We start from the raw sequence: 20,865 nt of genomic DNA on the forward strand, positions 1-20,865 counted from the left end.
CATCTCTACAGTATAAAAATCACACCCATGTGAACTGAGTGGTGCAACTCCCCCCCCACCTCTCTCTCTCTCTCTCTCTCTCTCTCTCTCTCTCTCTCTCATTAGCAGGCAACAGTGCAGCACTATCCCTCTCTAAGTTTCTGGCACAACAGCGCCCCTACTGGTACTCATAGTCATATACTGGTGCTCATTAACCAACACAGACACACATAGGTGAACACAGGCATAGGTGAACACGGACATTGCTGTTCCTTGGAGTGGTTGCACCACTAAAAAAACAGCTACTGCACAAGTCAGTGTGTTCTCAAAGTGGGGCCCTTGAGGGGGTCTCCCCACCAAGATGAGGAACGGTTTAGTTTCACTATCCGAAAATAGTTGTTCTACAAGCTTGTAAAATCCTGCAAATTACTTTTCAGAATGTTTGAGAGCTACTGGGTTTCCAGACAGGAGTGGGAGAGAGAGAGAGAGAGAGAGAGCGAGAGAGACAGGAGGAGATGGGCTTGTTTCAGGTCGATGGCCATAACATCTATAAAGCAGCTACTGCATAAGTAATGGAGTTGTTTTCCCACTCTACCTGGATACGTTTACAAAACAAATATATAAGCAATTTTCTAGATCAGAAGCAATCGCTGACGGAAAACATAATGTAACGTATAGAACAGGGGAGTGCAGCTTGGAAAGAGATTAGATTCTGCTGACAGGAATTACCGACACATTAAAGAAGAACATCTCTATCTATACATACAGTATATAGTTGTTATAATAATGCGCACATCATCGTGTAAAATAAAATATAATGCAGCCATAATACAGGTAGGGTCTTTTAAACCGGATTTGAACCCGGTTCGGGTGCTGAAATTTTTTAGCATTGAGCTAATGAACCCATTCTGAACGGGAACCCATTTTGGTGTTAGCATCACGTTATGCTTTAGCTCAGGGGTATTCAACTGGCGGACCGCGGTCCGCGACCGGACCGCGGACCACCTCTTTGCGGACCACCCAAAAAAAAGTTAATTTTTAAGTTAATAATATAAATAACATCAGATGGTACATTTCTCATGTGAAATTGCTGCAAAGGCCCCCAAAATGTCCCCCAAGGGCCCCCAAAATTCTGGCGCGCAGTGTGATTTGGAGTTCCACTCCGGGCCTGCACTCTGCACCCCATTATTGGTTGGTTGGAAGGGGATCTGATTTGTATAAGCTTGACCATACTAAACGGGCATAGAGCCCCGCTCTCCGATGGACGCCGCGCATGGGACCGGACCTCGGTCTTATTCAAAAAAATATTTGTGGACCTTCATCATTTCTAGTTGAGGACCCCTGCTTTAGCTATTGAAAAATAGCAGATCTACAAGCGCGCCACCGAGTGGCGCGCTACGAGCTTGTAGGTCTGCTATTTTTGAAAAATCAAAGAACGACTGACATTTTTAGAATCTGATCTCAGGTCAGAATGGGTTAATCAGATCAGTGTGTGTCCAGTGGAAACCTCGTATGAATCTGATCTCAGGTCAGAATGGGTTAAACCGGATTTTCCTGCACAGGTGCTGACAATTTTTAGCATTGAGCTAATGGTCATGGTCGAATTTTGGCCTGATGGTCAGGATTAAATTTATCCCCAATAAATGTAATCCTGACCATCAGGCCAAAATTAATGTGAGGTGAGACATGACCTTTGACATGATTGTATTAACAATGTAGTGTGACATACGGATCGGACAAAACTATATTTTATTCATTCAAAAAAGTTACATAGTGCCTCTTTAACACCAGCATTTAATCTCACAGACCTTCAAGCATTACAAGTTCACAATGCGACGCATTGACCAGTCTTTTTCGGCATGAGACACCGCCATACAAGATCATTTAGGCCTTGGGCACAGGAAAAAAAAGTAGCACCAATTCCAGTACGTATGCAGTTTGCCTGGCACCTGCTTCCTCTCTCTCAAGTCCACCATACTGCAGCTTCAGGGGTCGACCACAAAAAGCATCCTCTGCTTCCTGCTGAAGTCACACAGTCAATAACCTCTCTATGGGCGTGGGAGGAGACCCTCGCGTCAGGGCTGCGGTCAAGACAATCCATGAAAATTGTCAGTAATGCATCTCTCCCTCCCACCGACTGCAAGAAAGTTTTTCCATGAGTCAGCGTCCAAAACAACGCGCAGGGGACGGACGGACGGACGGACGGACGGACGTGTTACATAAGAAAGATTTGCAAACAAGCAGGTTGATCTAGCACCAGTGAACGAAAGGTGAGAGAGAAAGAGAGAACCCACTTTCATCCCTATTTTGGGATCTACAAGCTCAAAACACGTGGCTTTGTGCTGTGGTTCGAGTTTGCAGACCTGCTACTTTTGATACTTTAAGCTGTGGCATAATCAAGTGGGGTACCTCGTCTTGGTGGAAGTAGGGCTGCTCCACTTCTCTCAGAGGGTCCTTCAGGTAGCCCAACATAAACTCTTGTACCTGGTTGTTGTCCGAGGCCCAAAGCTCCTGCATTCAACACGGGACCAGATCTTTAGCTCTCAATTGTACAGGTGTAGGACAAAAGAATGTTAGTGAAATTCTTTGTCATAGCTAGCCCATCGTTTTCAGTTTCCATGAAAATAATTGAGATAGGCGATAGACTGAGACAGAAGAAACAAGGAAAACAGTTCAGAAATGTCAAATGATCCTTAATTGAGTAGAGTTCATATACAGTACATAATGTACATGTGTGTTAATGGGAATACATTTGTATTGGAATTGCAGGCAGTTAAAATAGAAGCAGATATGTTAACCCATTCTGAACGGGCACCCATTTTGGTGTCAGCATCATGTTATGCTTTAGCTATTGAAAAATAGCAGATCTACAAGCTCATAGCGCGCCACCGAGTGGCGCGCTACGAGCTTGTAGGTCTGCTATTTTTGAAAAATCGAAGAACGACTGACATTTTTTAGAATCTGATCTCAGGTCAGAATGGGTCAATCAGACCAGTGTGTGTCCAGTGGAAACCTTGTATGAATCTGATCTCAGGTCAGAATGGGTTAACTGATTAAATTTTAAAAAAAGGTACATAGTTTAAAGAACAATAGCAATAAAATTGAAACAGATATAGAAATAATAGCCCCTTCTGTGAGTCTTTAGTCTCCCGTGCAGGTGAGACATTGTTTAGCAGCACATTATCAGTCATGTCAGTGTAAACATTAAGTAGAAGTTCACCTTGCAGATCTAAATCTAGATCTGCACAAAACCACACAGGAAGTCTGACGTCTTGCGGAGTTGCGGTCTGTCTCCTCAGTCAGAGAAACAGAAACAGAAACAGATAGATAGACGGAAACAGATAGAGAGATGGAGAGAGAGAGAGAGAGAGAGTACCTTTTGAGACTCCAACAGGAAGCTCTTGAAATCCTCTAGAGAGATCCTCTGTTCCGGTCTGTCAATGAACCTGATAACAGGAGATTAAAAAAGACCATTCATTTAATAATAATAATAATAATAATAATACAAAATAAGTTAAATAACTCATTATTAACAAGTTATTCCATCCGACATCAAAGAGATTCATGGTGTGTTGTCAGACGGCCTTACCTTTGTAGAATGGGAATCTCCATCTGAAAAGAAAATGTTCAAAAGATTTAATTTAATTTATATAACTGAGGATTTGGGCTATTATTTGCATTTTGCGCAATATCTACGCAACATTTATAAAAACTGAAGATTTGAAGTTAACGCTACAAACCATAGCATGTAATAATAATAATAATAGGCGATGTGTGGAAAACTACCCCCTGGGGAACCCCGGTCAAACAGAGTACATAGGGTATTTAAGGGTAATTAGTCAAAGCACAGATCTTTTTATGTTTAAAACCAGGCAGCCACATGATCACGCTGGGGGGCTCTGTGCTAAGTCACGGGGGGGACGGGGGAAATGACTTATATTTGGCCGTGCGGTGGTGTGTGTCACGCGCTGAAAAGAGTTGATCTATGAGCTTGTCGATCTGATATTTCAGCACACGACCACGTAGACATTAAGCATGAGGTCATCCCGTTTCAACGAGCCGACCCCCGGCCGGCTGGCCTGTACATCTGTGTGTGTGTGTGTGTGTGTGTGTGTGTGTGTGTGTGTGTGTGTGTGTGCACGCTAATGGCCTCCACCGGAGGGATCTGGTGGGGGGTTTTAACGGCCCCGAATTGATCCGGGAGCCATTCGAGAACAGACAGATTGTCCCGGAGAGAAGAAGTGGGGGTGGGGGGGGAGCGTGAGTGCCTTAGCGTGCCATCAAATGAGACCGACCACTTCAGGAGCAATGATGACCAGGCGAGGCTCTATAAAAATGGATTGGAAGAGGCGGTTGGGGGGGGGGGGGGGGGTTGTTGGCCGGTAACTGACTGGATAGAGTGTCAACCACACGATGGAAAAGTCTCAGTCGGATGCTGACATGGAGAACATTGCATCTGGAGGTTTTCAGATGGGGGTCCGCAGCCAAATACGAATGTGGGGGCTGGTTGACTTGAACAGGTTCGAGTTTCACGGGCCATAACTGATTTTTTTATCGACTGGGACCCAAATTTATGTGGTAAAAATCCTCAAGAGTTCATTTACACAGCAATTAACTCTTCAGTATGGCTTTCCCATATGCAGCTAACTGCACACCCTGCATGTATTGATTTTATTCCTTAGTCTTAGCATTTATTTTCCTAATAAAGTTGATTCTCTTTTGTTGCCGCACCACCCCATGCAAAAAGCATCTTTGGGTACTTAGAAAAGCACTTCATAAACTGTTATTATTAATGTATTATTATGAACTTACATTTTTCTGTGCGTCGAACATGAGGCTGCGGTAGAGCTGAGAGAACTGGCTGAAGGAGACGTCTCCATTCCTCAGCTCATTCCTCAGCTCGTTGTCCTGCAAACAGCAGAGGAGAAGAAGCACAGAACCATGCTCTTTGGTAAGAAGCTGTATTTTGACCTGAGATCAGATTATATAAATGTATTCTACATCCTGACAGTTTTCTGAAAAAGCTATGTTTCTATGTCAGTCAAATTTTTTAAATCTTCGATTTTTCAAAAATAGCAGACCTACAAGCTCGTAGCGCGCCACTCGGTGGCGCGCTATGAGCTTGTAGATCTGCTATTTTTCAATAGCTAAAGCATAACATAATGCTAACACCAAAAGGGGTTCCCGCCCAAAATGGGTTAAAATATGATAATCGTCTTATCGTCTCTGTCGGGCGGAATGTCCAAAACAGTTACTTTTCAGGAATCAAAATCTGGTGCTAGGCCTGTCAGTTATTACCTAAATCGCAAATATTTGAGGTAATCACAGTGATTTGGCAAAATCGTCATAATCGTTTTCATGTTGAAACATTGTCATACATTTCCCCAAAATGGCAAAATTAGCAGAAAGTACAACGTTCAAGCTCATATGAGCTTGTAGGTCTGCTATTTTTTTTAAATCAAAGAACGACTGACATTTTTTAGAATATGATCTCAGGTCAGAATGGGTTAATCAGACCAGTGTGTGTCCAGTGGAAACCTCGTATGAATCTGATCTCAGGTCAGAATGGCTTAATCAGACCAGTGTGTGTCCAGTGGAACCCTCGTATGAATCTGATCTCGGGTCAGAATGGGTTACAGACAATGCAGCGGCATAGATAGCGTAACATTCAAGACAACTAAAACACAGCGAGCACGGCAAACAAAGGATAAAACAGAATAAAGAGTGCTATCAAGAGCAATGAAGGAGTAGAGAAATAGTAACATACTGTATGTACATGTTAAGTTCCTACTTAACCTACTGTAGGTTAAGTTCCTACTTAACCTACTGGGGGGGGGGGGGGGGGTTGGGTGTTACGTTACCGTGAGTTTCTCTCGTAGGAACCTCATGTTGGGGACCCTGTAGTTGACCTGGCTCAGCATGCTCTTCAGATCCTTACAGGATATCCTACAAACATGCACGCACACGCACACGTATTAAAAAAAAAGGAAAATCACTCCAATGCACTCATAGGCACGTAGTAAGTTAGTTCGCTGCCAATGCCAGCACAGGGACACTACTGCAGCAACATACATGCATTTACGTACGCACATGTACGTACGTTAGATTTGCTGGAGAAGGAGTGGGGGCTTATTTATGATGACCCTGTGGTCTTTTGGGGAAATCTGTTTGATATTTATCAAACGATTTAATAAAAATAATCTACAAACTCACCGCCGGGTTTGAGCTGGTAGATCTGCTATTCTTGCTATTTGTCATATGAAGGAGCATAATGGTTACGTTTCTCTTTTACAAATGGAACCATGTGTAGTATATGTACACACAACCATGTCCAAACATGATTATCTCCACATTTACAGACAAATGCTCACGCGTAAAGTATGTTGTGTGTGTGTGTGTGTGTGTGTGTGTGTGTGTGTGTGTGTGTGTGCGAGCATGTGTGTGGAGACTGTGGACCCTATTTTTTGCTTATGGTTGGCACTTTCGACTCCATTGTTACTAGGCAGTGTAAAAAAAAAAAAGCAATAAAGAAAAAAGAAAAACACAGAAATGAATCCGAGCCAAAAGGAGACAACATGAGCAGTGCCTAACAAAAGGCTTCGCCCAGGGCCATTCTCCTCCTCCATCTAGGAGGTAACAGACAAACATGTCTCTCTCTCTCTCTCTTTCTCTCTCTCTTCCCATCCTCTCCACTCCGTTTCCTGCCTAAGGAAGTAGCTGCTGTTGGTGTGTGTGTGTGTGTGTGTGTGTGTGGCTGAGGGCCGCCTGCCTGCCTGCGTTCCTTCTGCACACAGAAAGTACTTAGGACTTGGTTATTTTCCACGCGCTGCACCCACCCCGCACGGCACGCAACAGGCACCAGACATCAGGAAGGGGAAATAACTAAGTACTGCGGCTTAATCTTTCAAAAATAAAAGAATGGTAGTGATATGCAGTGAAACCGCCGGTGGGCTCGGGAATCAAACCCAAGACTCGATGTGGTTCGCCGCTCAGATATCGGCACCCCTCCTCCACGCCACAATGATAACAGCTAAAAAAGACTAGAGTAGTGAGTGACTACCAGCCAGAGAGGATAGTCTGGTCAGTGTTCATCTCTATCGCACACGTTGTACTGTCTGGTTCTGTTTGACCCTAATGCACACGTTGTACTGTCTGGTTCTGTTTGACCCTAATGCACACGTTGTACTGTCTGGTTCGTGTTTGACCCTAATGCACACGTTGTACTGTCTGGTTCTGTTTGACCCTAATGCACACGTTGTACTGTCTGGTTCTGTTCGACCCTAATGCACACGTTGTACTGTCTGGTTGGTGTTTGACCCTAATGCACACGTTGTACTGTCTGGTTCTGTTTGACCCTAATGCACACGTTGTACTGTCTGGTTCTGTTTGACCCTAATGCACATGTTGTACTGTCTGGTTCTGTTTGACCCTAATGCACACGTTGTACTGTCTGGTTCGTGTTTGACCCTAATGCACACGTTGTACTGTCTGGTTCTGTTTGACCCTAATGCACACGTTGTACTGTCTGGTTCGTGTTTGACCCTAATGCACACGTTGTACTGTCTGGTTCATGTTTGACCCTAATGCACACGTTGTACTGTCTGGTTCGTGTTTGACCCTAATGCACACGTTGTACTGTCTGGTTCTGTTTGACCCTAATGCACACGTTGTACTGTCTGGTTCGTGTTTGACCCTAATGCACACGTTGTACTGTCTGGTTCTGTTTGACCCTAATGCACACGTTGTACTGTCTGGTTCATGTTTGACCCTAATGCACACGTTGTACTGTCTGGTTGGTGTTTGACCCTAATGCACACGTTGTACTGTCTGGTTCGTGTTTGACCCTAATGCACACGTTGTACTGTCTGGTTCGTGTTTGACCCTAATGCACACGTTGTACTGTCTGGTTCGTGTTTGACCCTAATGCACACGTTGTACTGTCTGGTTCTGTTTGACCCTAATGCACACGTTGTACTGTCTGGTTCATGTTTGACCCTAATGCACACGTTGTACTGTCTGGTTGGTGTTTGACCCTAATGCACACGTTGTACTGTCTGGTTCTGTTTGACCCTAATGCACACGTTGTACTGTCTGGTTCTGTATGACCCTAATGCACACGTTGTACTGTCTGGTTCTGTTTGACCCTAATGCACACGTTGTACTGTCTGGTTCTGTTTGACCCCAATGCACACGTTGTACTGTCTGGTTCTGTTTGACCCTAATGCACACGTTGTACTGTCTGGTTCATGTTTGACCCTAATGCACACGTTGTACTGTCTGGTTCTGTTTGACCCTAATGCACACGTTGTACTGTCTGGTTCATGTTTGACCCTAATGCACACGTTGTACTGTCTGGTTCTGTTTGACCCTAATGCACACGTTGTACTGTCTGGTTGGTGTTTGACCCTAATGCACACATTGTACTGTCTGGTTCATGTTTGACCCTAATGCACACGTTGTACTGTCTGGTTGGTGTTTGACCCTAATGCACACGTTGTACTGTCTGGTTCTGTTTGACCCTAATGCACACGTTGTACTGTCTGGTTCATGTTTGACCCTAATGCACACGTTGTACTGTCTGGTTCGTGTTTGACCCTAATGCACACGTTGTACTGTCTGGTTGGTGTTTGACCCTAATGCACACATTGTACTGTCTGGTTGGTGTATGACCCTAATGCACACGTTGTACTGTCTGGTTCGTGTTTGACCCTAATGCACACGTTGTACTGTCTGGTTCTGTTTGACCCTAATGCACATGTTGTACTGTCTGGTTCTGTTTGACCCTAATGCACACGTTGTACTGTCTGGTTGGTGTTTGACCCTAATGCACACGTTGTACTGTCTGGTTCGTGTTTGACCCTAATGCACACGTTGTACTGTCTGGTTCGTGTTTGACCCAAATGCACACGTTGTACTGTCTGGTTCGTGTTTGACCCAAATGCACACGTTGTACTGTCTGGTTGGTGTTTGACCCTAATGCACACGTTGTACTGTCTGGTTCGTGTTTGACCCTAATGCACACGTTGTACTGTCTGGTTCGTGTTTGACCCAAATGCACACGTTGTACTGTCTGGTTCGTGTTTGACCCAAATGCACACGTTGTACTGTCTGGTTCGTGTTTGACCCAAATGCACATGTTGTACTGTCTGGTTCGTGTTTGACCCTAATGCACACGTTGTACTGTCTGGTTCTGTTTGACCCTAATGCACACGTTGTACTGTCTGGTTCTGTTTGACCCTATTGCACACAAATGTACTCGAGTACTAGACTTAACTTCCGGTTCACCTTTAACACGCTAGCATTTATTTAAAAATTTGGATCTAATTCACGCCAGCATCTTTCCCAGTTGAGCTCTGATTTTGAAAAGCCACATTTCCAAGACTACCGGAAGTGAACATGGCGTTAAGCGTAGTATCGTAGTAGCTTTAATTTACCTAGATCTACGGCAATGGCACGGAGGGCGTTAAGCTAAGGCACGGCCGACTCTATTGCACATGGTCGGACTGTCTGCTTTGACTCCATTGCTCACAGTTTGACAGAACAGACTCACTTGTCTTCCCGGTTGCGGTCCACAGCGTAGAACTGCTTCCGGAGCCACCTAAACGGAGAGAACACGGACAGTAAGGAGTGCATTTAAATACAAAAAAGCAAACAGACGACAAGTGCTGGGTGTAACCCTGTATAGGCATATTTAGAAGCAATGGTGTGTGTGTGTGTGTACCTCTCAATCTGGAGTGGTGTGGGGGACTTCAGTGTGTCGGCCACCAGCCAGGTCAAACCTTTCACCCACATTGTCATCTCCTCATCAGATGTGGCTATAGGGGTCAAAGGGCGTCTCAGTTCAGATAAACTGTGTATACACCACTGGTTCTCAACTCTTTTCATGTCAAGGACCCACACAAGAGCACTACATTCAAGATTTGTGCTCTTTCACAAATAGTCCAGTAGTCAAGTGTTTTCAAGATTTTGTTCCACGCGTTGCTTCGGTAATCGGACGCTGCGTTCATGATTTGAGGTGTTTTGTTCAAAACAGACCACTCCTGCAAATTCAGAAAATTAACACATTTTGCAGTGTAGGTCCCAGACATAAACGTCATATCAAATGGGAGGTCAGTGGCCTAACGCATATCAAACCGGGGGGCCTTGAAATAAAAAAAAAGGTTGAGAAACTCTGTCATAGATGTAATTATTAAAGCCTGGGTAGTTTACTAGAAGTAAAGCCAGGCTAGTAAGGGTTTAACGATACAGTAACTGCATCGACTTTAAAAAGGACCTAAAAGACGTGTCCACACGTCTGAGGCGCCCCGCGGTTTTATTTGAGAGGACGTGTGCATACGTCTTTAGCATCATAAGTGTCCATTTCAACAATCAAAGTACATCAATATGTAAATAGCAAAATATCATATCGACTTGACTTTGTACCGTATCGTTTTGCAATGCAAATAATCTATTGTATCGATAAGTACAGTAAGTACTAAGTACTTTGTATTTAGCAATTTTAACCCATTCTGACCGGGCACCCATTTTGGTGTCAGCATCATGTCATGCTTTAGCTATTGAAAAATAGCAGATCTACAAGCTCATATCGCGCCACCGAGTGGCGCGATACGAGCTTGTAGGTCTGCTATTTTTTTTTATCGAAGATATTTTTAGAATCTGATCTCAGGTCAGAATGGGTTAATAATGAAACTGTCAGGATGTAATAGACATTTTTAGAATCTGATCTCAGGTCAGAATGGGTTAAATCCCTTAAAATAGTCAGGATTTTAAATCATTGAATCGTACCTGCCAGACTGAGTGCTTTGAGGCGGAACTCTGTGCCATGGAGGATGACGAAGCAGTGGGCCTGGTCCGGCCGCGCTGCAGAGTCCTCCACGTAGCGCTCAAAGTCCCGTGACTTCTGTCCAGGACGGATCTCCTTGATCTCTCTGATGTCAACTGAAAGAAAAACAAGCCACATACGTTAAAATGGATAGTGGATACCATAATATCCCAAAGACTTGATGCTATTGTTGTAGCCTGGGCAGAGGTCTTTTGGGGGCGGTTCTGGACAACCGTGGGTCCGACCGACTCGACACCAAGCACTCCCCGCGGGGGTGTGGAACGTGTCGATTTTCGTGGATTACAACAGTGCACACACACACACACAACACAGAGACTTAGTTAGAAGATATACTGTGTAAATATAGATTTACTGATGTAGGCAAATGTTAAATTTTACTCAGATATGCGTATAAAGTAAAGTAAGTAGCCTTGCCGAGCCATGAGGCCCATAGGGGCAGGAGCCTAGCTCCTGTTTCTGTAGCGTGAGGCAGCTTGATGTACAAGTACACCCCCTGGACATGACGCTAGTATGTCGCAGGGACCCCCAATCCAACCCTTGATGCTGAGTGTCAAGCAGGGAGGCACTGGGTCCCATTTTTACAGTCTTTGGTATGACCCGGCCGGGGATCGAACCCCCGACCTCCCAGTCTCAGGGCGAACACTCTAACCACAAGGCCACTGAGCTGGTTGAGATATGCATATGGTGTGTTCTTTATACTAAAAAGAACACACCACATGTACATGATATATCAATGAAAACACAGACAGATATAGGCCTCTATGGTTCAAGTCCCCCTCACCACAGAGAGCCTTGTACAGTGGAGCCGAGGCCACGACCTCAAGCCACATCTGCGAGCTGGAACCCACTGAGCAGACAGACACGTATAGAATATCGCCGCCGTCAGGCAGAAACCCATTATCTCCATATTCCTTTCTCTGTTTTTTCCGTAAATTAACACCCCTACGGCATCATATACTCTACAACGTCACACAAAAGCACCTGCCTGCTTTATGATCTTTGTAGAAAATGTTTAAGACACCCTTCCTCCTCTCATGGTCGAAGTCAAAAGCTGTTTTGTTTTTGTTCCCCTCAGCAATATTGTAAATACTTTCGTTTCTTGGTTTTTTGTCTTTGTCTTTGTCTTTTTCTGCCCACTCTCTTTTGTTTTCTCCTTCTGAAATGTACACTCTGAAGCGATATTGCCCTGTTGCCCCTGTTAAGTGTTGACTTGATGTCATATGTAGTCCATCTGAAGAAAGCAAGGACTATACAGAGACATTGGAGATGGAGCCACTTGGAGGGGGGATGAGGGGGGAGGGAGGGAAGAGGGGTGGGAAAATAATATAGAAATGCTGTCTATACTGTACTGCTTTTTCCAAATAAAATAAATATTATAAATAAAAAAAAATAAGCACCAAAAGTAGCAGATCCACAAGCTCGAAACACGGCGGGAAGAGACACGTTTTGAGCTTGTAGATCTGCAACTTTTGCCATTTTTTTGAAATAGCATTTAGAACAGTTTTGGACATGTGAGGTTTTCACCCGACAGAGACAAGATTATTCAAAAGCTGGAGTTCGCCAGGTCTCAAAAACATCCTACAGTAAGTTGGTGTTTCACCACCGCTGAAACTTAAACCACTCATTAAAAAGGTGGGACAAAGTTGTTCTTTCTGGGTGTGGATGGTGAAGTCTATTTGTGTCGCGTGTGTGACTGACACGGACCGTTTGAAGGAGTAACAGTGTATGAAGATAAACATGGAATAGCACGAGAACTCAGGAACAAAAACATACCGATGACCCTCAAATAGGTGGTTTACAGCAGTGGCTCCCCTAAAGTCTGCTCAAACTCCTGTCAAGGACCCCCAAAATGATTATGTATTTGGTTGCAAACTTCTCTCTCCTGATTGGATAAAACCAGTAGCCTGGCCTGAATTCTTTTTTTCCGTCTACTAAAGAGCTGGAGAGAATCCTGTTGCCGAACAAACACGCAATGATTACTGATGATAACTATATAAAACCAATACTTATTTTAATTAAGACATGTCACTTACAACACCTTTGATTTGCCCTATGATTCTGAAATATCAGTGACCAAGGTTTTATGGAAGATGCTTCTGAACTTTACTTCTTACTTCTCACGATTCAGCCTATTTTTGTGTGACGCTGTAGTATTATAGTGTAGTAGTACAAGTAGGGCATTCATATACAAAAGAAAAAGAAACACACAAAAAGAGATAAAGTTAAACTTTCTGCCCGACAATAACGATGTATTATTACTGTAAGCAGCAGTGATGCACGTTGTGAGCTTGTAGATCGGCTCTTTTTCAACTAAAGGGTTAACCCATTTAGACCCGAGGCGATTCGAACACCTTCTAAATACTGACCTAAGGTTTCTGAAAAACTTCAAATATGTATTCAAAAAATAGGAAAAAAAAGAAGAAATGTTGCTATACTGTACATAACAACAAAACCCAAAAGGCTTCCCGGAATGAAAGGCATATGAAAGGTTAATAATATGTATGGGGGTTCCCGGTCTAAACTGATTTATACTCTATAGTGACTCATTTAGCTGTGGGGACCCCCTCCCTAAAGGACCCATGGGGGTCCCCGGGGCCGCTCTGAACCACTTTGAGAAACACCATTTTATCTACAAGCAGCAGCAGCTGACAACGCAGGGAGTCTCAGTGTCTTGCTGCTGCACACTGTGTTCAGCTCCTGCTCCTCTTCCTGCTGCAAACCACACATCCTGTTACTGTGAGTGTATGCCTACACACACACACCACATCTAGTGTGCATGTAGGTGTGCATGCGTGCATGCGCGCGTGTGTGTGCACTGTTCTCATACCTAACCACATAAACTCCAACTGTCCCTATTCTCGGCATGTCAATCATGATAGAAGGAGAACCATTATATTTTTTGTTCGGCGAAGAGATTATTTGGTATTGAGGGAAAAACGTAGGGGGCCAAGTACATATCCATATAGGGGACGCCGGTCAACGAACTATAGAGATTTCAAACAAAGCAAACTTCTTGTCTTGTAAAATGGTACTTTTATCTGTGTGGTAGTGTGTTAATTAATATAATATAACTGACACAACTGCCGTGAGTTCGTTATTTGGTCTCCCTGCTCTTCTATTGAGAAATGTAAGATCCTGTGATCAGGTACGGCCACTACTGGTTGACAACTGGTACTGCATGAAGGTCAATATCTCTGCTGGGGCAACGATGGCCAAGTGGGTCATCAGGTTCAGGCGCGTCACGCTCTCCCTGACTCTTTCTCCTGTTTCCTGAGTCTATCCTGACTGCACTGCACTACCAAACAATGGCAGAAGAAATGCCCCAAACATATCTGGGGGAAATGTATATATATAATCTCCTCTGAGTAACAATATTTGGACAGTGGCAAAAAAAAGATGTCTGCACTTGCACAGGGGACCTGGGTTAGAATCGTTCAGGTAGGACATTACAAGTTACAGGGTGCAACAACCATCACCCACAGCTGCACAACAGCCCTCTATATAACATGTGGGGGTCAGGGGATCCCCAGCTAAAACACGTAATACAGCATCAGAATCACTGTATATATTTATAGGCTATTTCAAAAATAGCAGATCTACAAGCTCACAGTGTGTCACTTCATGTGTCACGCTGCAAGCTTATACATCTGCTATTTTTTGAAAAACATCGAAAATGCTCGGAAACCTTTTTTTTTTAACATAAATCTCTTCTGGGTTTCCTGGCACAAAACATTTTCAGATGTGGGGTTCGTGTGGGAAAATCAATCAATTTGGCTTTGGCTTTTGGGGGTCCAAAACATTTGAGAAGAACTACTGATTTTAGAAGGCATTTGTAGAATCGGCCTCAGGTGTTAACCCATTTTGGGCGGGAATCCCTTTTGGTGTTTTAACAAAGCATTATGTTATACTTTAGCTATTGAAAAATAGCAGATCTACAAGCTTGTAGAAAATTTGTGAAAATGCGGCACAAATCTTTGAATATATATTCTTTCAGGGGACTTTTTTTTTTATTTCGACGTCAGGCCTAAATGGGTTTGGGTGAAGTGGTTAACAACCATGACCCACAGTCCACACCTACACAGCAGCCCTTCATATTCACGTCTTTCACCCGTCTTTTACGTTCCTCCACACAGTCAGACCAGACTTCCTGCTGAGTGAAGCCTCCGACAGGCTCCATTTGTTTAAGAACACTTTAAGCTGGCTGGAGTCAAAAATCAAAATATTTGCAGCTTCCTTCAGAGAGAAGCAGGAAAATAAGAGATAGCCAGAGGTGTCACCTTACTGAAGGAGATCAGGAGGAGGATGCATCCTGTTCCATACACCCCCACATATACACGTATTAGTGTGTGTGTGTGTGTGTGTGTGTGTGTGTGTGTGTGTGTGTGTGTGTGTGTGTGTGTGTGTGTACACACACTATTTATAAAGCATTCATCAGAACAGGGTAGCAAAATATTTTACATAAAACTGTCAAAAAAATACAATAAAATAAAATCAGCAGCAACAAAAAACTACATGAACCCTAGTATCACTATTCTGGGCCATGATCATGATAGATGATGATGATGATAGAGGCAAACATTTGGCAAAGAATAGCAGATCTACAAGCTCACAACACATGTGACACATTACACAAGTGTCATGGGAAAAGATGACTCGCATCAAAGAGAGAGGTGTGACCGTGGCATGATGGGCATTCAAGGCAGAGGTTAGGTAGAGGTCAAGTTCCTGTCCGTCACCAGAAAACAAAATCCACAGCAGGGTGCCGATTCTAGAGCTTTTTTCACAACATTATTGCGAACGCAATGAGCACTAACTATGAGACCCTGCAGATCGTGTCTGTCTGTCTGTGTGTGTGTGTCTGTCTGTCTGTCTGTCCCGCTGTGACACCACCCGCCCGCCACCAGAGGGCGCAGCTGTAGCACACACACACACACACAAACACAGTAGAAAACTTAAATAAATTACCAACTAAAAAGAAAAAAAAGTAATTTATTCTAATTGTTGTTATTGCAATTTACGAGCTGCGTTCGCTTCCCGCGTTTGCGCGTCTTACTTGTTAAATTTTTTTTATGTTTGTACCTCAGTGGTGCTCAAACTTTTTCATGTCAAGGCCCCGCAAAATTATGTATTTGGCCGCTGACCGACCCATCTCAAAGTATTTTGTTCTAGGGACCCCCAGGAGCATAATATGCAAAGATTTACATAAATTCTACAACAAATAGCAGATCTACAAGCTCATAGTGCGGCACAAAGTCACAAGCTATGAGATTGTATTCTTTTTGAATAGCTATAAAGTATAAAATAATGGTTAAAGTGCTAAGAATCTGAAAGGACACAGATTATTTCCCGGTTCGGGTTTCAATGGGTTAATAATAATTGGCATAAGTAAAAGCATTCTGAGATTTTCCCTTCAATCTGTGATATATTCAATTAGCACTTTTCAATCTACTGTACTGTTCCCCATGTATTATTTTCGATACATTTTGACCATGTCTATTGTCTAACCAGAATAAACTTTTCAGTATTACACGCATTGCCTCGAAGTGAGATTATTGGCCTTCCCAACACCCACACCCACACTTACCACACACACACAACAGTATATTACACTGATCATCCCCTCAACTGTCACTTTACAATCATGTCATCTGGATGGAGATACAGAACTTTGAGATGGGAAAGGGTTCGTTCTGTCCACTCAGTCGTTGCAGTGCTAAAACAAACTGCCTTGCTGATATGTTGTTTGTGTTCACACAGGCGACTATATATATGCACTGACTTTATGTGGCGTTGAATTTTCTCATGCATTGTTGAACAGACTTGTGAAACGGAATATCCCTCTGGGACCAATAAAGATTATTATTATCATCATCATCATCATTTCCAGGATCTAGCTTAGTTTATAGACAGTTTATAAAGTGACCACAGCGAAAACCAGTAAACCACTGACCATCATCATCATCACTGGCGATGAAGAGCTGTCATGCCATTTCATCATCACATGAACTCGTACAGAACACAGCAGTGGGCGTGGTTTTCTGGACCCACTGAGAAATCTGCCATTCATTTTTCCCCCATAGAGATTCACAAAAATATTACTATCAATTATTTTAAGCCTAAAATCAAGCCATCCTGGGTCCTGGTGAATCATGACCAGAACAACTTTGATTAGGGGGAGAAAGAAAAATGAAAACCGCTAAACAAAGGGTCATATAATTAAAGATTTTTTTTGTCTTTTTCTCATGTTTCTCATGTTGGCAGTGTCAAGACTAATAATAATCTTTTTCTCAAGATTAACCCATTCTTTTTTTTTTTTAGATATTTTTTTTGCGGCTTACGCCTTTTATTGATTTTTGAAGGGACAGACAGTAGGCTGACAGGAAACGGGAGAGAGATGGGGGGATGACATGCAGTAAAGGCCGTGTCGGGTCCGGGAGTCGAACCCGCGGCACACTGCGACTGGATTACCAGTCCGGTGCCCAGACCGTTACGCTCCGGCCTGGGCCAAGATTAACCCATTCTGACCTGAGCTTGTAGGTCTGCTATTTTTTGAAAAATCGAAGAACGACTGACATTTTTAGAATCTGATCTCAGGTCAGAATGGGTTCATCAGACCAGTGTGTGTCCAGCGGAAACCTCGTGTGAATCTGATCTCAGGTCAGAATGGGTTAAAACTCCTATACCTTTATTCTGGTCATATTGGTTATAGACGGCCATTCAGCAAAACGCCCAACCAACCAACAAACGTTTGTTGGTGATGTCATACACAGTGTCAGAGGTGATGTCATACACAGTGTCAGAGGTGATGTCATACACAGTGTCAGAGGTGATGTCATGCACAGTGTCAGAGGTGATGTCATACACAGTGTCAGAGGTGATGTCATACACAGTGTCAGAGGTGATGTCATGCACAGTGTCAGAGGTGATGTCATACACAGTGTCAGAGGTGATGTCATACACAGTGTCAGAGGTGATGTCATACACAGTGTCAGAGGTGATGTCATGCACAGTGTCAGAGGTGATGTCATACACAGTGTCAGAGGTGATGTCATACAGTGTCAGAGGTGATGTCATACACAGTGTCAGAGGTGATGTCATACACAGTGTCAGAGGTGATGTCATACACAGTGTCAGAGGTGATGTCATACACAGTGTCAGAGGTGATGTCATGCACAGTGTCAGAGGTGATGTCATACACAGTGTCAGAGGTGATGTCATACAGTGTCAGAGGTGATGTCATACACAGTGTCAGAGGTGATGTCATACACAGTGTCAGAGGTGATGTCATACACAGTGTCAGAGGTGATGTCATACACAGTGTCAGAGGTGATGTCATACACAGTGTCAGAGGTGATGTCATACACAGTGTCAGAGGTGATGTCATGCACAGTGTCAGAGGTGATGTCATGCACAGTGTCAGAGGTGATGTCATGCACAGTGTCAGAGGTGATGTCATACACAGTGTCAGAGGTGATGTCATGCACAGTGTCAGAGGTGATGTCATACAGTGTCAGAGGTGATGTCATGCACAGTGTCAGAGGTGATGTCATACACAGTGTCAGAGGTGATGTCATACACAGTGTCAGAGGTGATGTCATACACAGTGTCAGAGGTGATGTCATACACAGTGTCAGAGGTGATGTCATACACAGTGTCAGAGGTGATGTCATACACAGTGTCAGAGGTGATGTCATACACAGTGTCAGAGGCGATGTCATACACAGTGTCAGAGGTGATGTCATACACAGTGTCAGAGGCGATGTCATACACAGTGTCAGAGGCGATGTCATACACAGTGTCAGAGGCGATGTCATACACAGTGTCAGAGGTGATGTCATACACAGTGTCAGAGGTGATGTCATACACAGTGTCAGAGGTGATGTCATGCACAGTGTCAGAGGTGATGTCATGCACAGTGTCAGAGGTGATGTCATGCACAGTGTCAGAGGTGATGTCATGCACAGTGTCAGAGGTGATGTCATACACAGTGTCAGAGGTGATGTCATGCACAGTGTCAGAGGTGATGTCATACACAGTGTCAGAGGTGATGTCATGCACAGTGTCAGAGGTGATGTCATACACAGTGTCAGAGGTGATGTCATGCACAGTGTCAGAGGTGATGTCATACACAGTGCCAGAGGTGATGTCATACACAGTGTCAGAGGTGATGTCATGCACAGTGTCAGAGGTGATGTCATGCACAGTGTCAGAGGTGATGTCATACACAGTGTCAGAGGAAAATACACACATCAAAGAAGTGTGACCAGGGGGGGGCATCCGAGGTCAGGCAGAGGTCAAGTTCCTGCCCACCACCAGTGAGACTATAAATCGTCTGTCAAATGAAATCGTCTGTACAAATCATTATGTCCAAAACTATTATTTTTCAGGATTAAAAAAAAAAGTATCAAAAAAAGCAAATCTACATCGCTTTGAGCTTGTAGATCTGTTACTTCTTTTTTAAATGTTTTTTTGTGGCTTTCACCTTTATTTATTTTTTATGGAGGGACAGACAGTAGGCTGAAAGGAAATTGGGAGCGAGATGGGGGGTGACATGCAGTAAAGGCCGTCGGGATCGGGAGTCGAACCCGCGGCACACTGCCAGACTGGATTATCAGCCAAGGTGCCTGGACCGCTGAGCCACGGCCAAGGCCTAGATCCGCTACTTTTGATGTTTTTGTGTGACACTAGAGTAAGTAGGGCATTAATTTACGAAAAAACACTGTCCAACAGCATCGATATGCGCAGGATTAAACTATCCTGCTCCTGCTACAGTACTAATAGTTTACTAAATACTAGTGGAGCTGTGGGACTAGGTTATTAATTATTATTACACAGCTTGGTTGAATGCTTGATTCTGATTGGACAATTGCTGAATTCAGCTGTGTTCTATTTCTGCATAATGACCGCTCCAATAAGGCCTCTGTCGAATCAAAGCCTCAGAGCACCTGCTGCGCTGCTTGAATGGTATGCTGTATCCAACATCACAGCCATGTAAACAACACACACACAATGTAATTTACAACTAGACGTTGTGAGAAATAGGGCTGACCTCGATTAGTCGAATAGTCGACTAATCGATCGGAACGGGTCTCAGTCGACTGACCACCTCTTAGTCGATGTTCATAAAAAGAATATATATTGTATTATTCCACTAGGTCTGTGGGGGACATAAACACATTTGAACATTCTGACTGTTCAAATCTCCAATGTGCATGTGAAAAAAAATGGAATTCAAATCCCACAGCAGTCACAGAACTCAAAACACACAAAACACAAAAAAACGGTGGAGGAAAATGTAAACAAAAATAATCGGCGCAGCTAAAGTATCGGCCCACCACAGCGGAGGTTGTGGGTTTGAATCCACCGTGGTGCATTCTATACGAACACACTTGGCCCGTGTTCGGGAGAGGGAAGACAGGCGCGGAGGGAGGGTGTCTCTGCATGTGTTCCTACGGTCAGTACAGGCCAGGGCGGACATGTATTCCTACGGTCAGTACAGGCCAGGGCGGACATGTATTCCTACGGTCAGTACAGGCCAGGGCGGACATGTATTCCTACGGTCAGTACAGGCCAGGGCGGACATGTATTCCTACGGTCAGTACAGGCCAGGGCGGACATGTATTCCTACGGTCAGTACAGGCCAGGGCGGACATGTATTCTTACGGTCAGTACAGGCCAGGGCGGACATGTATTCCTACGGTCAGTACAGGCCAGGGCGGACATGTGTTCCTACGGTCAGTACAGGCCAGGGCGGCCACCTGTCAGCAGGGAGTGGGCGGGAGGAGCAGGACAAAGGCACATCTACAAGCAGATCTACAAGCTCGTAGCGCGCCACCGAGTGGCGCGCTACGAGCTTGTAGATCTGCTATTTTTCAATAGCTAAAGCATAACATGATGCTAACACCAAAATGGGTTCCCGTTCAGAATGGGTTAAACGTCAAATAAAAATGGTAAATGGTGCATTTATATAGCGCCTTTATCCAAGGCGCTTTACATAGATTGTGCATTTTATTCACCCATTCATACACCGATTGCGGCGGAAG

General features: G+C 44.0%; 1 protein-coding gene across 3 annotated transcripts in view; it reads right to left on the reverse strand.

The window, feature by feature from the left end:
• The window catches only part of plcg1 (phospholipase C, gamma 1), a 65,310-nt gene that overhangs the window by 34,757 nt on the left and 9,688 nt on the right, over window positions 1-20,865 (reverse strand). For all 3 annotated transcript variants that reach the window (XM_083769365.1, XM_083769366.1, XM_083769364.1), the window contains exons 3-10: window positions 10,765-10,917; window positions 9,701-9,794; window positions 9,530-9,577; window positions 5,841-5,925; window positions 4,792-4,887; window positions 3,569-3,591; window positions 3,356-3,425; window positions 2,389-2,490 (exon numbers count right to left, since the gene is read on the reverse strand). In XM_083769365.1, the coding sequence (XP_083625491.1) occupies window positions 2,389-2,490; window positions 3,356-3,425; window positions 3,569-3,591; window positions 4,792-4,887; window positions 5,841-5,925; window positions 9,530-9,577; window positions 9,701-9,794; window positions 10,765-10,917 (671 nt within the window). The remainder of the gene's footprint in view (window positions 1-2,388; window positions 2,491-3,355; window positions 3,426-3,568; window positions 3,592-4,791; window positions 4,888-5,840; window positions 5,926-9,529; window positions 9,578-9,700; window positions 9,795-10,764; window positions 10,918-20,865) is intronic.

This window comes from Protomyctophum parallelum, assembly GCF_964188405.1.
Source record: "Protomyctophum parallelum genome assembly, chromosome: 7".
In the NCBI taxonomy this organism is placed as follows: domain Eukaryota; kingdom Metazoa; phylum Chordata; class Actinopteri; order Myctophiformes; family Myctophidae; genus Protomyctophum; species Protomyctophum parallelum.